At 39.5% G+C, this 25241-nt stretch overlaps 1 protein-coding gene across 18 annotated transcripts in view; it reads right to left on the reverse strand.

Moving 5' to 3' along the window:
* The window catches only part of KHDRBS2 (KH RNA binding domain containing, signal transduction associated 2), a 344845-nt gene that overhangs the window by 265511 nt on the left and 54093 nt on the right, over nt 1-25241 (reverse strand). For 17 of the 18 annotated variants that reach the window (XR_007202175.1, XR_007202174.1, XR_007202172.1 and 14 more), the window contains one exon: nt 10847-10974. Coding sequence is in view for 1 of the 18 variants with exons in the window: in XM_048296678.1 (XP_048152635.1) it covers nt 10847-10974 (128 nt within the window). In the remaining 17 variants the exon portion in view is untranslated. Of the gene's footprint in view, nt 1-10846; nt 10975-11092; nt 11176-25241 lie in introns of those variants that run through there. The other variant, XR_007202178.1, reaches the window with a different exon arrangement.

Below are 25241 nucleotides of genomic sequence, written 5' to 3' on the forward strand. Positions count from 1 at the left end.
GGAATCCTTAAAAAAAAAGACAGAAAATATCTGAAAATTTGAAAGCTTTGTTTCTGTTTTCCACTTCACCCATCATCTCTTCCCTCCAATGATATTCCAAACAACATGTTGTTAAGTGGTATGAAAGTCATCTTGCCTTTTTATGCTTGTATCATTTTTGCAATATCAAAAAATGTGACAAATGCAATTATACTTGAAAGAAATAAACCATCTCTTCTTGCAGAGGCTGAAAGAATAATAAAACATGATTTGTACTAGCACTAAGCTAATTACAGTGACACCACTCCTGCCTCTACAGCTCTGTTAGTGTCAGTGCTTACATTACGAACCCCTCATTCCAGGGTTTGTAATTCTGCTCTGCGTGAGTTAGCTACTCTTACAGGAGTGCACAACACGGTTGTTAATGGCTTCATTAGCAACACTCTCCTAAAAATGGCTTAAATTTGAAATTACTCTTCAATTTTGTAACTCCCTTGTCTGCTACATGGTGTAAATCACAAGCAAATTGTGACTAAACCAAGACAATTCAGTAGGAAAAAAACCATTCAAAATGTGACTTATATGCTTGGACTTAAAAGTACTTATTTTTGGTAAGGTTGGAGACAACAGTTGTTGTATATAATAACCACCTTCACCATCTTCCCACCCAGACATGCTAGTAGGGATTTTTGGAAAACTGAGGTTTTCACTAAAGAAATATCTAAATACTATCATGAGTAAGAAGAGAGTTTCATAAACAGCAAATGTCAGGTGATGTATTGTCAACAAAGCCACCATACATTAGTGTTTTAAGTTTCATATGTGAACACATTTATATAGAAAAATATGGTGTGGTTTCTGGTATCCATTAACGTACTTGGATACCTTGGAAATCTGCAGATAAGCTGCCCACTTAAGTATGTTGATTATTTTAGGCAACATGACAAATTCACTGGACATGCTTCACTGAGAATGCAGACTCTTGGGCCTGAAAACTAGCAAAACAAAAAAGCACTGTCTTGCATCATGCTGGGATATGACATAAAACGTGGTCTTAATTATATCCACTTTCTTATGTATATGTAAAGTTACGCATTTACAGTATCTGGTATATATGCGAGTAACTGAGGTGAAATTTTACAGCTTACACAGAAAGAATTCTATTTCTTCCACAGGCCAGTTTCACTCAATCATAAAAATAAGTATTTAAAGCAAGGTGATAAGGAACAGCTTAAGGTTATGCTATCTCAAACAGTATTCCCAATATACCAGAGGGAAAAAAAAAAAAAAAAAAAAAAATACAGCAAGAATTCACTGCTGGTAAAAGCAGTAATAAATTGCTCTCTTTAAGAAAAAAAGGGCTTTTTCTGGCTTTCTGCTACCCACCAGTTTCTTTCTCAACAAATGACAGAGAAATAATTTACTCAAATCTAACATTAAATTTCTTTAATTCCTAAGAAATATGTTCATTTTTATTATTATTATCATTATTGAGAAATTCTCTATAGCCTGTATAATTTTTCTTTTCGTATTTCATTAAACATTGTTTCAGTGAATTTTCCTTGGGTAAAAATAACCAGGTGAAGAAGATTTAATTCTCTCTTGCTGAGCTGACATAGACAAAAAAGAGTTTCTCTCATCAGACAGTATTTACCTTAGTGCTACCCCCCCCTTACCTCAGCGGCAGGATTATGATCTCAGAAGGTAGATGGAAACATATTTTTGATATGGTTGTCACCTGTTCTAAATTCATCCCATTGGAACAAAACTGTGACTTCCTATCAAGAAAAGTGACAGAAGACTTATCTCCTCCTTGTCTTCTTTTAAGAACGTATGAGTGACAGAACTATGAATTCCTACATTTCTTGAAATAAAAGAGGGATGGCATGGTTTCCTCCCAGTTTGTAGTATTTTTCTTCTGACTCACAATCCCAAACCACAGATATGTAACAGTTTAAAAAAACCCACAGACAACCTGTGGTAACCACAGATAAACTGGTGTTTTACTGTTAATTGAAAATCTAAATCTACCAAATGAACATGCTTGCACAGTTGATTCTTTGTGTTCCTGAAAATGTTTATACACTGATGCGACTACCAAACTAACTAGGTTGAAAATTGAAGGCATATTTTTAATAAGTCTTAATAAAACACACACATTTACATATATTCTAATGTAACATGAAAGATGTATTTATGAAACAGATTTCTTCACTATTAGAGCATATCCTTTGCATTTGCATTATATGAAGGTGTTACCTGTTGATTTTGTTTGCTCAATGTGAGTAAAAAACAAAAGGGAAAGAAGGTGTTTGAGGTCAAACATACTCTAGGCTAAATAGCTGCAACTCAGCAAGTAAGAGCATTTTGAGTGTGAATTCCTTTCACCATACTCCTCTATACAGCAACACATAATTATGTTTTAAAGTTTTCTGATGATATGTGGGAAGCTTGAGAAACAGGGAGAAAGCCACCAAAATCCATGACATTATAAAGGAGTTACAAAATCATTCAAATGACAGTCCTGAACTGGAGGAAAACCTTGTCACTGAACTAACTGGTCCAGAAAACTCACATTCACTCTGTTTGCAGCACACAGGCTCTGGAGAAGGCTCCCTGTACGTCCCTGTTACTGTAATTGGCCTTCTCCTGTGTGAGGAGACAAACTACCCAGAGGGCCATGTAATTGCCAAGCCTTTCATAGGGAAGCAAGGCAAGGTGCATCTGTCTTGTGCAGTCTTTTTCTCTAGTAACCACTGACCTCAAAGCTTGACTTCAAGTCAGTTTGAAATAGGAGGCTATTTCAAAGACAAGTAAGATCTTTGAAGTTTGGAGAGAGCATAGACCTGGATAGAAGAACACGTTCAAACTTAAGGCAAAGGCTGTGCCTTAAGCTCATGCTGTAAGAGATCTGAAAATCCATAGAAGACAAAATTTTTGTGATTATACCCATCAGCAAAACATCAAATCAGAGCTCATAGCTAAGCAAAAGACACAGATGTGCACAAAAAAAGCTTCCTTAGCTCTGAAGTTCAAGGAACTGCTTGTGTACTTCGGTACCACTGAAATGTGAATTGTTCTGTGATGAGCTGTATTACCCCCTGTCGAGTCATTAGGTCTATTGCAAAAGGATCAAAGCAGAGCATTAATCTCTTGTGTTCATGTTTTATAAGCAATTTTCAAAAAGTTTAGCTAACTTTAGATGAGAGTTATTACAAATTACATTAATGACTACTTTGAAGTGACCTTGTAACACCACTTGAACAGAGAAAAAGCCTGAAGAGCCACCAAACAGGTTTCATCTTCAGCTTCAAGAGGTAAAAACATGCTTCAGGAGTGTTTGTGTAAGACAAAACAATATATTTGCTTTCAGGAACTGATTAGCCCACATAGATTCTGCAGTTACAGCACATTTGATCAGTTTAGACTAGAATAACAGAGGCATATGAAAAAATGACCAGTAACTACCTGTTGCAGTAATTTTGAAGCATTCAATGTGCATTTTTTTCCTTTAAATATTGAATCTTTTTTAAATGTTTCAAAGGAAGTAAATATTCATTTTAATAGCAACTTTAACAGGGTTCCAAAACATTCTTTAAACCCTACTACTTTGCTTAAAGTTTTCCGTGTACTGTTCTTTCATTCTCTGCTAACACATAAGAAGAATGTAACATTAAAAAAAGCATGACATTTATACAGTACTGTATTTCCTTATTAAAAATATTACTATTGTTATTATTAAAAATATGTATATGAAATAGTACTGCACCTAAAATAAGGAAAATCTCACATCCTATATGATAGCAGCATTTCAAATGGAAAAGCTGTATTGAATATGGCTGACTGGAGTTAATTTTCTTCATAACAGACAGTATGGTGCTGTGTTTGGGACTTGTGTTAGAAACAGTGTTGATAGCACAACAATGTTCTACCTATTGCTTGTACACCTTAAGAATTTTTTAAACTTGAATTTTTAAGGACATAGAAAAGCCCAGACATGTAATAGAAGCAATTTGCCATAAAGTCTTTTCTTCTACTGCCCTGCAACTTTAATATGTTGATGTTATAAATGCTAACTTATGTAACTGGCAACTAATCCTCTTAAAAGCTAGCGAGAAAACAAATAGTAACAAGTCATCCAAACCTGATCACAAATAGGTGAACTTTTTGATCAGACACATCACTGGCTTAGCTCTGCTCCTGCTGAAGTCAAGAGTACTGTGAAAAATCTCACTCTAACCAATAGTTTGCTTTACAGTTCTTATGAAGCATAGGTACAATTTGAAAGCTTTATTACATCTGATTCACTGTGTATTTAGACACAAAGTTTAATTTTTACTGTTCACTACCTTTTCTAGTCCTTAAGAAGCAACACAGATAAGTGGAAGCGAGTTAGTTTCTATTTCTTATCATAAACCACCAACAGACTTGCTTGTTGAACTCCCCTCAGATTCCAAAAGCAGATTCCTTTGAAAACACTGAACTTGTACTGATGATACTGAAGACAACATTTAGCCCCCAAATCATTCATTAATACAAAGAGCCGAGAAAGAAACAATGCTGCTGTAATTGCAAAGAAAACCTCAAATATCTTTGGATGTAGGTGGAGCATATGTTGACAATCAATCATACTCAACCAGTGTACCATTAACATGAAATCATGCTCCTGATTAAAACTTGGTTTATGCAGGGTGAATTCCTGCCCACTCTCAAACTTACTTTATTAAAGCAGTGTTATAAATTATATTTTTCTTCCTCCATCAAATAGGAATAACAAAGAAGAATAGAGAGAAATGTAAGAGTTTTGGTGGCTTAGAAAACAAGAGTCATGACAAACATTCCCACTGGGGAGTGGCTAGGACTTGCCTGTATTTCACAGAGTTGCTACCAGCTACCAACTTCACGATGATGATGTTTCTATTTGTCCTGTTTTCTACCTATGTTGTGTTTTTCAGAGTGTCAGCTCCTTGGAGAAAGACCAGTGTACTTCTCAGGTGTATTGAGTACAAAGGGTGTCTCCATCTTAGTTTTGGCCTTTGAGTGCTCTGCAATACGAAATGGTAAATTATAACTACTCTAAAAGTCTGCCTTGAAATACGGAAGACAATACCACATTCCACTGTAACAGCACTGAGTAAGTCCCAATAAATCACTAGGCAGCAATTTAGTGTCCTTGCTTGTAATTCTAAGAATGAGTTAAAGGAAGAAAACAGTAAAGGATGAAGGCTGAACTTTGTATTTTCATGCATAAATAAAGATACTCCACGAGAACTCTTTCAAAATCATGTAATCAAAGAAGGGAAAAAAGTCCTAATGTTGGGAATATTTTTTTGTACTACTTGTTTTTAACTATGTTAATGCTGTTTTAATTGCATTGCTAAAGATTTATACAGCCATGGATAGTTACATGAAACAGAAAGGCAAATCGCTACATTCTGTCTGGGATATGCTTTATTCTCTACAATCAGGAACAATTTTATGAAAGAATTTTTATAGAGGTCCGTACAGAGCATAATTTTTCAGCATGATTAGGAAGGTAGTTAATGCTGTGGGAGCTGATTTCAACAGCAGTGTTATGGAAACAAACAAAGCATTAATGAAAATGGGGACAGAAATTACTTTTATACAATAAAAGGTATTTCCTGTAACCATTCAAGAGCTCTGCAAGATTGGCATTGACCCTAGAAGCATTAAACTCAGGGCTCATTTCCTGAACTTACCTGGAAAAGGTAAGTAGAGAGATGGATGAAAGATCAGGTCCTAAGTAAGTCAGGAAAAAAAGATTTGTGTATGGTATTTTTTCATGTACTTTACTGAAAGTACAGCTGAAGTATTTGTCTGAATTTTCCAATTGCCTGTTGTCATGAAATGCAGAACAGAAGATTCATATCTGGTTTGGGTCTTGAGCACAATTAGAAATACTGAAAAATTGCACTGAATAGCAGAATTGCTCCACTCACAAGAAAATTTTGGAGAAATAGAATGAGGTTTTGAGGTTTGAGAGGTTTTGCCTTTTCTCTCAGCTAAAGTACAGGAAGATATTGAGACAAACAAAAATGAAGGTAAATCCTTTTCCAACTTTCCTCTCTTCAAGTGTTCATATACTTGATTTCACTTTTCAGAATTGGTTGCACAGTTCATACAGAAGTGATTTAAAGAAAATACCTTGGTTACAGCTATGTATTTGAAGCAAAAAAGTAAAAAATACTGAAAAAATCTAATTTGAATTTTGAAATATTTCTGCTAGTATATTTGAAAAATAATTAATGATCAAAATTAATGAGCAAAAATTAAATATTAGAAAACTCAAAGATCCTTCTTATAATATCTGAGTGCTTAATAGGGTCTGGTCTTACATCACTGAGTAATATTTATTCAAGTATCTTTTCATTAGATTTTTATGAACCTTAAGTACTAAAACACTTTATATAAGTTTTCTGGAATAATTTTCTGTATATCAGCGACTCCAGAAATAGAAACTTAATGAAAAAATCAAATACTAACAAATTCCAGATTAAACAGAGTACCTAAAGAAGTTCTTGCCCCTATTATTCCTGGTATTGTGTACATCAGAGATTCTGAGACACAATTACGCTTGAATATGAAAATTAAATTGGCCTCAACTAAAAAGGAATTTTGAAACTTCCCCATACATTTATAAAGTAAAAAGCAGTATTTTCCTACAAAGATGCATGTTCAGTTATTTCATTAAGACTGGGTAGGGGTAGAAATCTTTCAAGATATATGAGAAAGCATTCTTTATTTACACAACTATTTGCAGGATCAATTTCAGTACAACACACTTCATGTAAATTTATAATTTTCCACTTTCCAATGTTAAGGCTTCTCTTTTAAGAACTCAGCTGAAATACAGAACCACCAAAATCTTTAGATTTAGTTTGGCATCAGTCTAACTTCTACTATCTTGCCAAGCATAAAGGCTTTTCTTGTTTTACCATAGGAGACAAAAAATACTGGCAGGTCAAATAAAAATCTCCATTCTGTAGTTAGAAACTTAGCTCTTTTTTCTCCTATTAAAAATGTTGGAGGTTGTTTTAGTCTCCTGAAACATCTACAGGATTAGTGACATATCAAAGGTTCTGCCTTATCCAACAACAAGATACTTATTTCATTAAAACAATATAAATCACAGAGAGAAGTCCTGGCTACTTATTCAGCAGACTAACAGCCTGGGTCCCACTCCCCTTAGAAATTTGCTATTTTCTTGTCAATCCATTTAATGGACATATGAGTATATCTTACTATATCATATTAATATGGTAACATACAGATGTTTTTGATATTGCTGAGCAGCATTTACCATGTCAAGGCTTTCCTGCTCCTCACCCCACCTGACCTGTGAGGAGGCTGGGAGTGCTCAAGGAGTTGGGAGGGGACACAGCTGAGACAGCTGACCCCAAATACCAACGGGGTATCCCAAACCATATGGTGTCATGCCCAGCATATAAAGGTGGGAGGAGGAAGAGATGTTTGGAGTGATGCTGTTTGTCTTCCCAAGTCACCATGACGTGATGGGGCCCTGCTCTCTGGAGATGGCTGAACACCTGCCTATCCATGGGAAGCAGTGAAGACATTCCTGGTTTTGCTTTGCTTCCATGCACAACTTTTGCTTTAGCTACTAAACTGTCTTGTCTCAACCCACTGTCACTGTTCTGTCTCTCTCCCATCCCACTGGGGTAGGAGTGAGTGAGTATCTGCACGGGACTTGGTTGCTGGCTGAGGTCTAACCAAGACAAAATGCACTGCAATTTTTAAGACTTTTATACACATACTGTTTATTTTTGACTCGTCAGGTATTTCATATATCTGCACTCACAGAAAGCAAAAGAAATTAACAAACTGAGCCATTCCTTAATGGCTGAAATCCAGCTAAGCTGAAGCCAGGGATAAAGGAGGCAGAATTTCACCAAAGACAGCAACATTTTAACTTTCAATGTGTACTAGACAAGTTTGCAAACAAAAGCTTCCTGTTTTATGTGCTACATAAAGCTAAGGCTTTAAACAAGCTCTCAAATTCTTAAATTGTGCAAAGGAACAAATTTGCAAAGCCCAGTTTAGATGCCCCTTAAAAAAGTTATCGCAGAAAAAGGTAGGAACTACAGAAAACAACAGAAGCCAAGCTACAGGTAAGTGAATGGCAAAAATCTGTATTGCCATGCAAATGACAGAGTTTCTCACCAAGCAGCTAAACTGTCACTTTTGTTTTTTAGCAACAAGATAATTTCAGATTTCTGTTTCTTTCTTTTTTTTTAAATGACACACTCTTTTCCCATATCTGATTGAAATACATCATTCAACTGATGTGTGCTAAAGTCTTTTTACACAAACCCTGAGGTATTTTCATGCAAGTCTTAGTTGGAATTCACATATCACAAAAGTAAAAAAAAAGGCATTATGGGATAGAAAGAAGGATCGACAAACACAAGACACTGTATCACTGTTTCAAGAGAAATTTTAACTGCATTAAAAGATCTGCTGGATAATGGAGTGTGTGTGTGAATGAGATGCTGTTTTTACCTGAGCTGCTAGTATTTAAGATAATTAATCTCAGAAAAGATCATTGCTGAAGTATCAACCAACACCCCATCTCTATTTTAGATGCCTGTTTTACAGCAGAGGGAAGAGGCCTGTGTCTTACCCGAGTAGGTAACGTAAGACAGCTGTTGCTAATCACAGCCTTTCATACTCTTTTCCTGTTGTCTGCACCAGACTGTGGACACTTGAGACAATTTTTTTGCAACATCAAGAGCTGTTTAGCCACTAGAAGCCTTTTGTGTTAACTTTTGCTCAAACCTTAAAATGCTGCTGCTGACTCTACAGCTGTCATTGAAGCTTAGCCTACAGACCATAACAAATTTTAAGGCCAAGGGTTCCCTTGGAGCAATTTATATTTCTACATGAAGTTAAAGTAAAAGCAAACGTCTTCCAAGAGCTGCCCTCATTCCTAAATAGAGAGCCTGTAAACTGTTGTTTTAGATGGTGTTTAACTGGGTAGTTTTTCCAAAATTTTATACACTTGGACACTTCCGATTTACAGAACCCTGCTTAACCAGCACTGCTCAAAAAAGCTTACCAGTAAGCAATGAACGAATGATTTTAAATAATATTCTTTCAAATATAAATGCCTCTCAAGTGAAATCATATGGTAATTACCTTAATTGTTTATAAATACAAGTCTGATCAACTGCTCTTACTACCATATTCTACCAACTATATAAAACTAATCCTCTCTTAATTATTTTCTATTTTTTTTCATTATTTATAAAGCAATCTGAAGCAACCACTGTGTACTGATTTGACTAATGTATACAATTATGAAGAAAAGACAAGACACTACGTAAAGCAATCAGCAGTTTGATATAAACGGCAGATGCAATCCTTGAAAGATGGTTACTAGAGATGGTACCAGGAAACCTGCAGTTCTGGGACTAGTTCCTTGCCAAACACAGAATACTGCTAGCAAATCAACTACAGAAACCTTGCAGGAGATTATTCTGCATTACTGAATAAGTATTTAATGTCTATCATACTGATTTTTTTTGCTCCACCGCTCAAAAGCTGTAAAAAATGCCTTATATCTTTTACTACTCATTAATATGACAAGTTCATTAAAGTAAATGAAGCTAATTTAATCATATTCAAGTGCTATATTGGATAGATTATAGCAGTTTGTCTTTTAAATAGTTTATCTTTCATTCTACTATCTTCATCAAACAGTATTCTGAATAATTATCACACTGCTGCTATGAAGTTACAGCAATATTACATCCTGACTAAGAACTTCAGATCACCTACAGCCTTTACACAAAATATCACAAATAAAGGCAAAGCACCTCAGGCTACGCAGCAAGAAAGTAATTCCTTATATCACTGTATGTGTTTCTAAGGTCTTTACCATTTGCATTATTACATTATCTCAGTTTTATATTCACTAGTCAGGAGGCAAATGTCAGCTGGAATCATTGAATCTCAATTTTTTTACACCTTTCATTTTGTTTGATGAGCTTTTTACCAATTGTAATTTATTGCTCTGATGAAAGTATAAAGCAAAAAGCTCCAAGTGTAATCAAGGCTAATGGTGAACCAAATACCATGTGATAATAAATCAGCAAGGAAAAAATACTCTGGAGACAAATGAAGATGTTTATCATTTCAGTATGAATACTATTATAACACCTGTTTATGTAAAATAAAAAACTGTACAAGAAAACCAAACAAACACCCAAGTTCCACAAAAATCAATATTCTCTTATAAAAAATAAAAACCAAAACTTCCAACAAGCAGCTGAATTTTGCAAGAAATAAAATCCTTTTTCTACATCAGAGTATGTATAAATGAGAACTAATAAGAAAGTCTGAGGTGCTAAGACATTTGATTTCTATAAACAGTAATGAACATTGTCAGTCACAGCCTGCAGTAATCCTGACACTTGATCTTTTAAAACTTATTAAGCCAGAGAAAATCCCCCAACTCTTCTACAAGGAAGCTTCTCAGAGTTACTGTAACATTTTTTTCTTTGGTAACTGGTATTTTATTTTATAAAAGGATGATACATGTGATAAAAAAGCAACTGAGAAAAAACCTCAGCAATTTGCTTAAGGACCATCTACAAAACCTGAGTTGCAAAAAATCTCATTCACTTTAATTGCTTTTCTGAAAGGCCCTGAGACAGAACCTAAAACATGTAATAGCTAACAGGTAAATTTAAATAGGAGCTTAATTTCTTTTTTTTTTTTAATATCACAATGCCTGCATATTATGAGTCAATAAAAATGGTTAAGTGCATAACTTTTTCATCATTATGTTAATAAATACTAAACACACGTTAGACTAGATTTACAGTACCTTTGGATATTGTTTGACAGGGATCAGAACTCTCTCCGACAGCTTTATGTTTTTGTTGCTGATAACATCAAGATATTTCTTTTCTTCATCTTCCTTCTTGCCTTCTGAACCCTGAAATTTTTCCATTTCTGAAAAATATCATGAAACAGAACAATCAGTGACATGACATTTGTCATCCTTAGGAAGTTTAAACTTACACATTGCTATACAGGCTGTGCACTGAACGCCTGTGCTGTTTGCACTCACGTGACAGGGACTGTTGTCTTTAAGAGAACCTGGACTGTCAGCAGTGCTGAGAGGCAGAGGTGACAGTCCACAGGTCACACTGCACAACTAATTCTTCCCCGGCTGAAAGGGAAGCCAAATGATCTCAGCTGGAGCAGGAATAGATAAGGCTTACAATTCCAGCCATCAGTCTTTTTAAGGTGATAACATCATCACAGCTTGATGCTTTTTGCAAATGTCACCTCCCAGAACTAAGCTGGATTCTAACTGCAATGGGTAACTTTCAGTACAAATACCAGAAAACTGAAGAAACTTCTTCTTGTTCTGAGTTTCCTTTCAAATACCTCTGAATTAGTTAAGGTTCTACAAAATAAGGTAAGAAATAAAGCTAACTCTTGCTCAAAAAGATTCTTCAATTAAGAAATGCAGTAAAAAATTGTTAGATAGATATATATAATTGCTAATTTGTAGAACTCTAAAATTTACCAAAAGGAAAGAAAAAAAAAAAGAAATAAAAATATATTCAGGTAGAATAGTTTTAAATTCTTTATTCCCTAAAGCTCTATAAGCAATGGACAACAACAAATAATTGAATTCATCATCCTGCAACGAACATCTCATACGGTGCCTGAGAATACCCTGACCGCACAGGTACTATTGAAAAAGCTGCTTGTGCAGCAGTGACATTGTTGAAAGCACAGAAAATGGCAATGCTTATAATGAGCTAATTATATCTTAATTATAGCTGAAAAGGGACAGCTGTGGGTCTCAGAAACATGCTGCTTCAAGGACTGGGAAGAGAGAGTTGAAAGGAGTAACACAGCAACAGCACGCTCTAACGTTCACATACAAGTTTCTTTGACTTCCAACAAGCATAAGGAAAAATGTATTGAAAAGAACAGCCCATGTCATGATTTGTTAATAAATGTTTATGCTGCCTTTATGAGATCAAATAATTTATTTAAAGCCTGCACCAGCAGACAGTTCTCTAATATTACAGTCATAAGATCTTTTAAAACATTTCAGAGAACACACCTAGAAGACCTCAGATGGGATACATGTTCAATAATTTACAAATAAAAAATTATTTACAATCACTAAAAGCATCAGAAGAACATTTCATTATCGTAAAATACTTGAATACATGGAAAAAAATGTGGTATGTTGCATTCAGTGGAAGATCAATCTGAAAAGCAGCAAGTATCAATTAAGTAAAATACTTCTTTTGGGCAAGTTTAATAGATAGAAAGTTCTTTGAAAATAAATCCAATGCAATTACACCAAGTGTTGTGCTATGGGGGTACAGAGGGGAGAGACAAAGGTGCATAAAGAGGAAAAAGTGTTCCAAGCACAGTAAGTACTAAAATGAAATTAAGGAATTTCCCAAATGTCTTGTGAACACAGTACTAAATGAGATAATTCTAAAAGGCAAGTGGGGAAAGTCAATCCACATGTACACATACATTTCACTAGAACCACAGAAGTTTAAGTTGGAAAAGACCTTTGAGGTGATCAAGTCCAGCTGTTAATCGAGCTCTGCCAAGTTCACCACTAAACCACATCCCTACGTGCCACATCTACATGTCTTTTAAATATACTTCGAGGGACAGTCATCCCCCCAGAGCTAGTCACCACCTCCCTGGTAATCCGCTCCAAAGCTTGGTAACTGTTTATGTGAAGACATGGTTCCTGCTGTCCAACCTGAACCTCCCCTGGCACAGCCTGAGGCTATGTGTTCTCGTCCTGTCACTACTTGCCTGGGAGAAGAAACGAACCCCCACTTTACTACAACCTCCTTTCAGGCAGTTGAAGAGAGCAATAAAGTTCCCCCGAGCCTCCTTTTCTCCAGGCTAAACAACCCATCTCCCTCAGCTGCTTCTCATCAGATTTGTGCACCAGACCCTTGCCCAGCTCTGTTGCCATTCTCTGGACATGCTCCAGCCCCTCAATGTCTTTGTGAGGGGCGCAGAACTGGACACAGCACTCGAGGTGCAGCCTCACCAGTGCTGAGTACAGGGGAACAATCACTTCTCTGGTCCTGCTGGCCACACTATTGCTCACACAGGCCAGGATGCCATTGGCCTTCTAAACAATTAAACTCTTTCTCCTGGAAAGCTGAAGACACTTAAAAGTCAGTATGGTCAGTAGGGAGGGGTACTAAAGGTTAGGACAAAATGCTCCCCTTTGAATCATCTACCAGGCCTTGCAACCAGTCCCAGTCTTGCGCTTTGTTTTTGACTGAGAGTACATGGAAATTTTGGAATGAACGTGGTGCCTTTACTAAAGTTAATGAAAGACTACTTCAGCTGGGCTTATCAGACTTAGGTGAACAAGAGTTTGTTGATCTACCAAGAATGAGACAAACTGTGGCACTTCAATTGGTTTCACTCCATGACGAGGACTGAGCTCTAAACCCAGAAGAGCGAGTCCCAGCTTATTATGGAAGGCACAAGAAACAGCAGTGGGGAGTCGAGTTTCGTCCAGGGAATGAAAGGCAACAGAGCCCATTTCAGGGGAGGTCCCACAGCACGTAAGTTCAAACACAGAGAGAGAAGCAAATGAGAAGGGATTGTGATGAGGGCCAGGCTGTAAGCCCAGAACTACAGGGGCACAGATTACTGCAGCAGAAGGCAGCAGGGACATCGCGGACATCAGGTTTCCGCCAGGGACCAGTGGCAACCAGCCCATGACCACAGCCACACAGCTTTTGAGTATCATCTCCAAGGAAGGAGATTCCACAAGCACCCTGACAGGGCTTGGTCACCTTCACAGTAAAAAAAAAAAAAAGGTCCCAAATAATTAGAGGGAAGTTCTGGGTACTGGGCACCCCTGGAAGAAGCCTGGCTCTGTCTTCTTTGTACCTTCCCTTCAAGTACTGATATACACCGGAAAAGATCCCCTATGGTGTCTTCTCCAGACAGCCTGGAGGCAGCATTCTTAGCCATTTCCTCACAGGAGAGATGCTCTAGACCCTTCATCATCCTTGTGAACCCTTAGTCGACACTCTCCAGTATGTCCATCTCTACTTATGCTGGGGAGCCCCACACTGGACAGACTGCTCCAGTGGAGTATCACCTCTCTTGACCTGCAAAGTTGACTGAGGAGTAAAAAATGCCTCGAGATAGTTTATTTCTGAAACAGAATATAGGGCTGGGTATGATCAGTGAAACCTGTGAATTTATATGAAAAATGTGGCATTAGGATTTTGCTTGACAGTGGGGCAGTTGTGTGAGATAAGCCATCTTGGAAGTTTTTATTCCTTGGGGCTGGAGCTTGTGTCTTCTGGGTATGGTCCCTGAAAGCCCCATGATGTCACCAGGGAGTCATTGTGACACGTGTGACAACAAGCCTTTTGGATGCTTGGGGAAGCCCCGAAAGGCCACAGTGTCTGGCCTCCTCCACTAGGGACAGACATCTCCAGGGGGGTGGAAAGGATGCCCATCCCATTGTGTGCTTTCTGAGGGCACAGAGAGGATTTGCTGGACAAGGACACTAGCAGGGCCTGGGGTGCTGGTCCCAACCTGCCATGTACCCAGGCTCTGGCTGCAGCTGCTGAGAGGCCAGGAATCCCTTTCCCAGCTTCCCAGCTCCTGCCTGCACATATCAGAGGTCAGTTACCATCCTGCCTCGAGAGCTAGAACATGCCAAGACACCCCAGTGTCAGTAGTCTGCCCCAGGATGGTTCCTGGCACTGGTGGCAGCCCAAGTGCTGTCCTGTGGCAGAGTGGGCAGTTCTTTAATGCTCAACTTCAGTAGCTTTGCTGCTGGCAGCAGACTGTGTCCCCAGCACCAGGGGACACATCAGCTTATCTCTTTGGTTTGCAGGGCGAAATGGCCTTGGAGGAAGACTTGGCAGGAAGTGGCACCTCCTCCCCTGCTGCCAGCACCAGCCAGGTGTCCCAGGCCACACGTCCACATGCTTCGGTGAACCTAAGGTGCCCAATCTGCCTGGACACCATTAATGACCAAGACTCTGTGAGCTGGCGTCGGCACCCTTTCTGTTTTTACTGCATGGTGGAGTGGTTCCACAGAAAAATGGAGGGCCTGATACGCCAGTCGTCTTTCCCACACATATTCCACATGGTGGGAGGCAGTAACTCTGAGGTGTACTCCATCGGGGAGTCCATCAGCTCTGCCAGCCATACTCAAGGAGGGGAAGCTGGGCCCCGGTCTGCAGAAAGGTGGTGGTATCATTCCTCAGGATGCCAGCACCACAAGTCTTACAGCAGAAGCCATGGTGACAGCTGTGGTGGTAGCCGTGGTGGCAGCCGTGGTGGCAGCCGTGGCAGGGCCCAAGAGAAGAGCCAAAGCAGGTATCCAAGGCGGCATCACGATGGCCGTGGCAGGGTCCAGCAGGCCCAGGGCTACAACCACTCAAGCAGTGGGAGACGGCAGCAGAGCAGGGCTCAGAACACTGCCCGTGACAAGGGCCAAGCTCCAAGGACCAAGCGGCCTGTTCGTGCCTTCTCAAGGAGGTGTAAGCGCCGTCAGCAAGAATACCAGGTTTCCTTCATAGAACCGAAGGAAGCAAGGAGCCGATCCCAGCAGAGGTCACGCAGCACTGCCAGCCAAACATTGAGGGAGCATCTAAGGAAGATGGAACGTGACGAGGGACGAGCTCTAAGGCACGACTGGTACATCCGTGCCTCTTCAGGGAGGAGCAGGCACCAACAGCGGGGGTGCCAGGCTTCTTACAGAGAACTGCAGGTGACAAGGAACCAAACCCCAGGGAGGCTGCCCCTGAAGGAGAATCCAAGGAGGATGAAGCGTTATGAGAGACAGCCTTTAAGGACTGAACAGGGCATCCATGCCTCCCCAAGGAGGAGTGAGCGCCTTCAGCGAGGACACCAAGCTTCTTTCATCAAACTGCAGGTGACAAGGAACCAGTCCCGGGGGAGGTCCCACAGCACACGGCACCAAACACTGCGCCAGAATCGAAGGAGGATGGAACATGACGAGGGACAAGCTCTAAGACCCCAACGGGCCATCCCAAGCTCCTCGGGGAGGAGTGAGTGCCATCATCGGGGACGCCGGATTTCTTTCACTGAACCACAGGTGGCAAGGAACTGATTCCTGTGGAGGTCTGCAGCTGTGCCGGGCACAAGCCTGGTAGCACACCCTACCAACAAGGGAACTACTGTATGCCCTGTTACCCGTGTCAGGAATGATACTACTTTAGACAAAAACAGCCCCTACTAATAATTGCAAAAATAAAGTCAAATCCAATGCTCAAGGCTGGGGCCAAGCATCTACTCTCCATCACAAAATGCATCTGAAAATCTAGACACCCTTGCAAGGCCTTTTCAGGTTAGGAGGGTAACAGGCATGAAACTTCAGTGCTGCTTTTGTCATTCTGTTCTATGTTACACATTTGTCTGTAAAATGTGGTACTGAACATTTAGTATGGGGGTGCTTTTGCTCCCTGTATTGGGTTTCCACAGTGTGATCAACTTTTTCTCTTTTTCTCCTTTCTGCCCTGGTACCAAAGACACCAATGACTTACTAGGAAATCTCCTGTCCTTCCACACCTGTTTTCTTATGCTTTATCCCAAACATCCCCCAAAGTAACTTCTCCTGTTACCACTCTTCTCACAAGGTAGCAGTGAAAAGTGAAGTCAATTTACAATTACTCTGTCTCAAAGGCACTGCCTATAATGCCAATCCAAATCTAATGCCTGGTAGCAAGCCTCTGAAAAGCCTTTCCTTCTCCTTCTCCTTTAGAGACTTTAAAAATAATCCCCAAAGCCTTCACAGAGAAATTTGCCCTCATGGTATGCCCTGTACAAAGCCTCAGGTTTAATGCCCAGAGTGGCAGTACAGGCTACAGGCTCTTCAGACCATGGCCAAAGACTCCCAAAATCATCAAAAAACAGTGATGTGCAGAACTGTTACATTCAAGTAAAACTGGAGCAAAAAGAGGAGTCTTCTCAAAGGACAGAGGCAATACATTCATTACTGGAGCAAGACAAACTGTATTCAATTTTTGTATTGAACTACAGTCAGTGTCTGCTGTGTACAATCCTCATGTCACTTCATGACTAGTACAACCACAGAAAAGAAGCATTAAGACAAGTCTCATGAAGGAATCCAGGCCAGGATCAAGCTGCCAACTTGTTGGCTCATAGCACTGACATGCAGCTAGTTGCTTTAGTTGTCAATTGTGACTTGCCAACTTGGAAAACTATGGTCACCTGCAACACATGCTACAAAAACAGAACCAATGCCTTTAGTGAGATGTCACACTCATTGCACCCCTCAGGCTTGTGTTTAGCTTGTTAGTGTTCTGTGATGTCACTCATAAATCCCCCAAAGGAAACAAAAGAGGTGGCTGCCACATGGATAATTGACTTTTGGGAGACAAACCTGGCTCTTCATGAGAATATGGAATCATTCAAACCTTGCCATGTCATGAAATCTGAAGGTGCTTTCCTAGCTTGAGTGTGTTTTGAGTCACAGAACCAGAGAACAGTGGAGGAAGAAAAGGACCTCCAGAGGTCATCTAGTCCACCCTCACCTGCTCAAGCAGAGTCACTGAGAGATGGTGGCCCAGGACCACAGCCACACAGCTTTTGGTTCCATTCCTGCACATGTCAGAAAGGACAGTCGCTATCCTGCTCTGAGAGCTGGAACATGCCAACACACTCCAGTGTCAGTAGTCTGCCCCAGGATGGTCCCTGGCACTGGTGGCAGCCCAAGTGCTGTCCCAAGAGAGAGTGGGCAGTTCTTTAATGCTCGACTTCAGTAGCTTGCTGCTGGCTGCAGACTGTGTTCCTAGTGCAGGGGAACATGTGCTGCTGCTTACAGAAATCTATAGGCAGTACAGGATTTTGTGACCAGCTGTATTAGGTTTGCATGGTTTGGTTTGGGACATGGAGGGGGCTGCAGGGGTGGCTCCTGTGAGAAGCTGCCAGAAGCTTCCTCAGTGTCCAGCAGTCAATCCCTGGTGGCTCCAAAGATGTATGCAGTGCTGGCCAAGTCTGGGCCAATGAGAAATGGTGGTAATACCTCTGTGATAACATATTTAAGAATAGAGAAAACAAAAATGGTGGGGCAGTTGTTATTGCAGCCAGAGAAGAGCAGAGTGAGCAGAGCGGAAACATGTGAAAAGAACAACTATGCAGACACCAAGGTCAGTGAAGAAGGAGGGGGAGGAGGATGCTCCAGGCACCAGAGCCAAGATTCCTCTGCAGCCTGTGGTAAAGACCATGGTGAAGCACGCTGTCCCCCTGCAGCCTATGATGATCCATGGGGATGCAGAGATCCACCTGCAGCCCATGGAGGAGCCCCAGACCAGAGTAGATGGATGCTTGAGAGGAGGCTGTGACCAGGTGGGAGACCTGGGGTGAGTGAGAGGGACCCATGCTGGAGCAGCCTGTCCTCAAAGGACTGCATCTAGTGGAAGAGTGACCCATGCACCAGCAGTTTAAGGGGGACTTTTGCCCATGGGATGAGCTCGCATTGCAGCAGCTCACAGGGAGCTGCTTTTTGTGAGATGGACTCACACTGGAAAAGTTTGGGGAGAACTGTCTCCCATGGGAGGGATCCCAAGTTGCAGCAAGGGAAGGACTCCTGTCCCTGAGCAGTGGGAGAAGCTACGGGTGATGAACTGACCATAACCCCCATTCCCTGTCTCCTTGCCCTGCTGGCTTAGGAGGCAGAGCTGGGACGGAGGCAGGGCAGGGTGGGGGAAGGTGTTTTTATGGTTTTATTTTACTTCTCATTATCCTACACTGATTTTGCTATCAATAAATTCACTTTGTATCTCTAAGTTGAGCCAGTTTTGCCTTTGATGGTAATTGACGAGTGTTTTCTACCGGTCCTTAACCCATGAACCCTTTGTTAAATTTTCTGTCCTCTGTCCAGCTGCAGAGGGGAGTGAGTGAGTGGCTTTTGTGGGTGCCTGGCATCCAGCCAATGTCAATCCTCTACACCAGTGCAAACAGACTGTCCATGATCAACAGCATTCCTCCACAGAGCACAAACACAAGGGCCACAATGGTACTTTTTCTGCATCACTGATCTTAGATAAAAACAGAAAATAAAGCATTTCAAGAAGAAACTCTATATATTTTCCACTCACTTTTGCTTTGAGCTAACTGAATAGCAGGGAGACTCAGAGCTATTCAACTACTTCCTCCAGTATCAATCCTCAAACATGCCTCATTTTTGCCATTTACCATTAACACAATACTCTTGCATTTGCTTCTGTACAATACACATGTATCTCATCCCTCTTAACTGGAAGAAAACATGCACATTTCAGTCATGCAAAAAGAGGTCCCCACTAGAGAAGTATCAGAGACAAAAAGACATTTCTACCTGTATCTTTTTAGAGGTATTATTCCCTATGAAAATTTATCTTCAGCTATCTCCAGACTTAGAGCTGTAAAATTCTAGAAATATTCTCAGCCTGCTTATATGGATTTTTTTTTGAGGGGAGTAGCTGCTTCTTCCTTCATGGACTTATAAAATGGAAAGTTAAATTAGCAGCTCTTTTTCAGTACTCTCTGCTTTACTCTAACAGTGCCAATAAAATTATGTTAATCATATTTCTCTTCAAAGTCCTTGACACCCATTACAAAACTTCTCTCATTAATATATTTTTTCTATTAAAATTAGGCATCCCACAGTAAAAACATCCTTTTGCTACACTTAAGAGACATGTCAAAACTCTTCAAAAAATAATGTTCTCCCTGTCAGTCTGTCCAACCCACCAAAAAAATTTAAATCTACACAGTCCTCTCTGCTGTCAACATTTGCCTCCCACTTAAGGGAATTCTGCAGCCTATCGTGCACCTTACCTATCTGGCTTTTCTTGCCTTTGCATTTGCAGTACAGGTACTGTTTCAATCACGAATCACGGGCTGCTGTTAACAAGGCCAGGCCCACTGAAACAATCATATGTTTCTATTAATGGGAATGATTTCCAGAATGGGAGCATCACCAACTTCTTGCATGCATGTATATGTATATGCATGTGTATATGTATATCAAGCTTATCTAGTACTCTGAGAAGCACACTTTTTATGCAGGCTAATGAAAGAATGTTTGACCTGCAAGAGGAAGAATGAGACAACTCCAGTTAAAAATAACAATCACTAAATCACTGACAGTTCTAATCTAGAGAGAGCTTTTTAAATTTGAAGTTCATTACAAAATTACACAGCTGGAACAGTGAATACCTACAGTGGTGCTAACAAAAAATCCCAGCATATTTTTAGAAAGAAAATACTGAAAACATACATGAAGACTCGATTTCTGTCTAAGGCATTACATTTTAATTGAAAGCAGGGCTACTGGATTTGAGTCAGGAAAAAAAAAAAGCAGATGGCTCAATAAAACCAGTTGGACAAACTAAAATGAAGTTAATTCATGGGAAGGGAACATCCTAAGAAATTTCCAGTAATGAAAACTACATCCAAACCCCTAAGAACAGGTAATTTAAAAGTAAAAACATTGAGTGTCTAACAGGAGTTGGGAGGGGTTATAATGACAGTACAATCAGCCATAAGCACTGAAAAATTAGCCACAGGCTCACTATATTCACCCAGAAACACACTCATGTATCGTATCAACATTCCTTGACTTTATGTACACATACTCATTAACTCACAAAGCTAGCTGGGGTGGTTCAGGGAAGATATGGGAGTAATTTTTATTACATCAGGCAAGTAAGGCAATACCTCTGCCAGTGATGAATGTAATGCCTGTTATATAATTGTGGGTCAAATCTACATGTTCATGTCATCTGCTGTAGACAGATACAAACTGAATTTGATTACACTCAAAATCACCAAAAGCATTGTTACAGTATTAACTCGAGCTGAATCACCTCGGCTCTCAAGCAAGAAAAGTGGCTAGTAAAATAATGCTCAGAAAGAATTCTGAAAGACAAGTCAAAAAGGAATGACAGAGACATGCAAAATCAGGCACAGTATGAGAAGGAACAAAAATGGGTATTTAGTGTTTCTCAGGAGGAGAAAGCATCTGTCACGTTACAGATTGAAAACAAAAAAAATACTTTTATGTATAACATGTAATTATACTGGGGAACTGCTGAAAGCATCCATATTGATAAAATCAAATCTTTTACAGATTCTTCCCTTATGATTAGATTCCATGATGTCCCATAAGGCACTGAAGGTCTTTTCAATTTGGGCACATCTGAAAATACAGTCTCCACTAAAAGTTTAATTCATAATGCAAGTATTTTTTATTGTTGGACTTTATGACCATTATCATCTATCAGGCTGCCTATTTTATAGAATATAGAGAAAATGTAGAAAAGTGACCATATCCTTTAGTAGGTACTCATGAGATGGTATGTATGTGTAACACTGGGGCCAGATTTGCCCCCTCTGTTCCACAGAACAGGAAAGACATTAAAAAAGTGGAGCAAGGTCAGTGGAGGCTACTCATGGTGGTCAGAGCTGGAGCACCTGCCCTGTGAGAAGAGGCTGAGAGAACTGGGCCTGTTTATTGTGGTTAAGAGACAGCTCTGAGGGGTCTAACAGCAGCTCAGCAACACTGATATTCCCACAGTCAGGCTCTTCACAGCAGTGTGAAACAGGGATGAGAGAAAACAGGGAAAAGGTGAAAATAGAAAGGTTCGGACTGTATATAAGGAAAAGTTTTCTCAACACAGCCCAGCAGGGCTGCAGGTAGTCCAGATATGCTACACCATCTCCTCCACTGGAGGATTTCAGGTTCCATCTGGACAAATCCCTGAATAACCTGGTCTGAACCCTTCAGACTTATCCTTGTCTGTCAAATTTCTGGAACTTATCCAAAAGACTTAAATATTACTGCAGAAAAAGTTAGAAGACAGGAACAGCATGATTGCATAAACCCTGTATCCTTAGCAAACTTTTTTAACAAAATGTACTAACATAGGTAGAAAAGTAATTAAAAAATCTAAAGAACTTCATATTTCTAATTTAATGAAAACCAAAGAGAATTAACAAGGAGACAAAGGAGAAAATGAAAGTGTGCAAAAACTTAGATTTCCATCCCCATCTCTATACTGGCAACTGATTTTTACTGCCTGGTTACTACTTTGGCTCTACCTATTGTGTAATCAGCAGCTTGCAAAGGTATGCCACAGGGTAGTTTCATGTGCAAATTATACTATTGGTAGAAAAATAATTACCTAATGTATCCATCTACTGACCTGTGCCTAGATCAGTATAGATTAAAAAAGCTATGAAGACAATACTAGTAGTGTTAAATAACTAGAGAAGTCCTGAAACAGAAATATTAGTTCTTACTAAATTTATAAACATCTGCTCAGATGCATAGCTTTCCATGGAGAGTTTTAAGTCTGATTTCCAAGTAGTTCCTCAAGACAGTAGTCCATATAATCCTAGTTCAGTTGCTGAATAACTCCTTGATACATTATCCCAGGTAATTCTAGATATATACCAACTGTAATCACAAAAAAAAAATACTATTTATGATGAAATTTGCTGCAGGAAATTGATGGAGTCTTTCTCGCCTCAGTAAAAATAACCAACAGCAATCTTAAGGACAGCATCAGCAAGTGCAGTATAAAGAAAAGATCTGGGATGTATTTTGAATGTGATGGCTTACTAAATAGAGTTGGGGACAACATTTAAAGAGTGACAACAATGTTAGCTTCAAGATACAGTTTTTTTCTTCCTTTGGAAAAAAAAGGACTATTATTAGGATTATAAAAGGATTATTAAAAGGACCAAACAATTACAACATTGATTAAATATATTTTTCATCAAATTGTTAAAAAGAGAGCAAGCCACTGGGTAAGATTTTAAAGACTGAAGTTCTTTCAAAAGTGTCTTTGAAGTCAAACACGCATTTGGGGAGTTAACCTGCATAGGCTGTGTTGCAAGTTTGGTGTTGGCAGCTGTTGTATTGCTTTAACTATGGTGTGCAGTTCACTAAATAGCTGTTCCCAGCACACTTCTCCCTTCTTACCTCTTTCCTTCAGAGCAGCTTAGATAGTATTATGAACATGCCACCAGCTGGATGAAAGGCAAATCTGAAAGTTGTTGGAATATTTTTAATTTAATACTGGGTTTCTTTCATCTGAGAATGAGACTACTTGTAAGAAGAAATAGGGAGCATGAAGATTTACTCAGACAAGTAAAAAATCAAGCAAAAACCAACAAAAACATCACAAGTGTATTTATTTGTAAACATATCTCTAGGTGTCCTTGAATTTAAAACCCTAGCAAACTGTGTTGCTATGACACGTAAGAAAAGGAAAGTAGCTTTTTCCCAAAGATTTTTGTAGTTTCTACTGTGTAAAAGTCCATTCAAACAAGGCACTTCAGGACACACTGAAGTGTTCTCACAGATTAATCTGAAGAGAAAACATCAGTGCTGTGCTACATACTGTGTGGTGTGGAACAGGTAAGTAGGGGTGAAAGATGAATCGATCACTGAAATCGCAGCTAAGTCCACCGGTGACATACTCATTACCTATCCCTGACTATCTGAAAGCTGTTGGTATTCTTGAGCGGGTTGCTCTACCCAGCTGGAGCAACCAGACAAAAGGAAGCTTTTCTGTCTCTTCACACTTTCTGGGAAGTTTCTTCACTCTCTTCAGTCCTAGAACTTATTAGTGATAATCATGTCTGCTATTCTGTCCTCAGAGCAAGAGAGAGATATGAACCAGCAGGCATTTTTTTTCCTTTCTGCTCTTACTTAGCCTTTTTCAGACTTTTCTGTACTGTGAGGTGGAACAGCTACAGAATAAGACTGATGTCTAGAAGTTCACAATATTGAAAACTATGAAAATATGCCATATGCTGAAGTTAAGAACCAGTGTAAAATTTTGCTTGAAGTTCAGACTTCTCATTGACCTCTCCTGGTTTTCCAGGTAGCAATACTACTAATGAGCTAATAATCTCTGCTCAGACAGTTACCGAAGCATTTGAAAGGAGTCTACAAACCTTCAAAAGACTAGTTCCATTTATAATGTCACTTCAGATCTTGGGCTCAGAAAGTTATCTGTATCTGAAAGACTGACAGGAAAAACTGAAGTTCAGAAGAGATTATGAAACCCCAAGTAAATGCAAGGAATTGCTGAGAGGTGGGAGAGATTTAGCACCTCAGAGTATGACCTTTGCTTCCTAGTGTGCTCTGTCAGCAAAGAATGGCTCTGACTGCTATACAGACAGGAAAATACTGTGTGTGTATATATACTCATATATAAACCAAATAGTTATATATAAAAAACCCAAACTTTTTATTCATAACTGGTAAAAAAGCACAAAATAAGGAAACAAAAGATTCAGTGATGATATGAACAATTATTTCTACCTCTGTACAATGACATTATCTCTTAAACACTCACTGTTTCATCACCAAAGACTTCATTTACATTAAAGTTATATCCAGGTGCTTATTGAGACTACGTAGCCAACATAAATATTAAGCCAAATGTCAAGTTTAATGATGTTCAGAGTTTCACTGCATGTTATCAGGATTTCCTAGTTCATCCAAAAGATCACACCATTTCCTATCACAATGAAAGACGACTCACATTTTACTTTATCTTACTTCAGACTGAAAGCAACAGTTACAAATAAGAACTTTTTGATAAACTGATATTTAAATTAAAGGACTAAACTAGTGATATCTAAACAGTACAATGGTATGTAAGCCTTCACTCACAAATCCACTTTGCTTTAAGCCTCCACTTGGAAGTCTGTACAAAGAGATCCTTGCTCCAGAGGATCAGCAGCACACACTAAAAAGATGATCAACCTTTCTGCATAGCCTCTTCAGAAGAAATTGTCCGCAGTATCTAAAAATATATGGATCATGCAGCAACATGAATCAACACACTTGTAAACATGCAGTGAAAACGAAGCTGAAATGAAGAAAATGTGTAAAATTAAAGATATTTTAATAATCTGAGGAAGATCTTATTGCAGAGCCTCCTGTGGATTTTTCTACATTGGATTTTTCAATGGATTTGACAGAACACACTTATGCTCCCACCACACTCAGTAGGTTTTTCCTCACTCATACTGCACTTCAGGCCATGTCTAAGTACTGGCTGCTCACCTACTGATCTGCAGACGTGACAGGGACATGTGAACAAGGTGCCAATGCTTGGGCCTACTCCATTTAATGAAATAGCTGTAACATAAGGATACAGAAACCAGTCCAGTAACCTCATCAG

Source organism: Corvus hawaiiensis, chromosome 3 (genome assembly GCF_020740725.1).
Source record: "Corvus hawaiiensis isolate bCorHaw1 chromosome 3, bCorHaw1.pri.cur, whole genome shotgun sequence".
Lineage (NCBI taxonomy): Eukaryota > Metazoa > Chordata > Aves > Passeriformes > Corvidae > Corvus > Corvus hawaiiensis.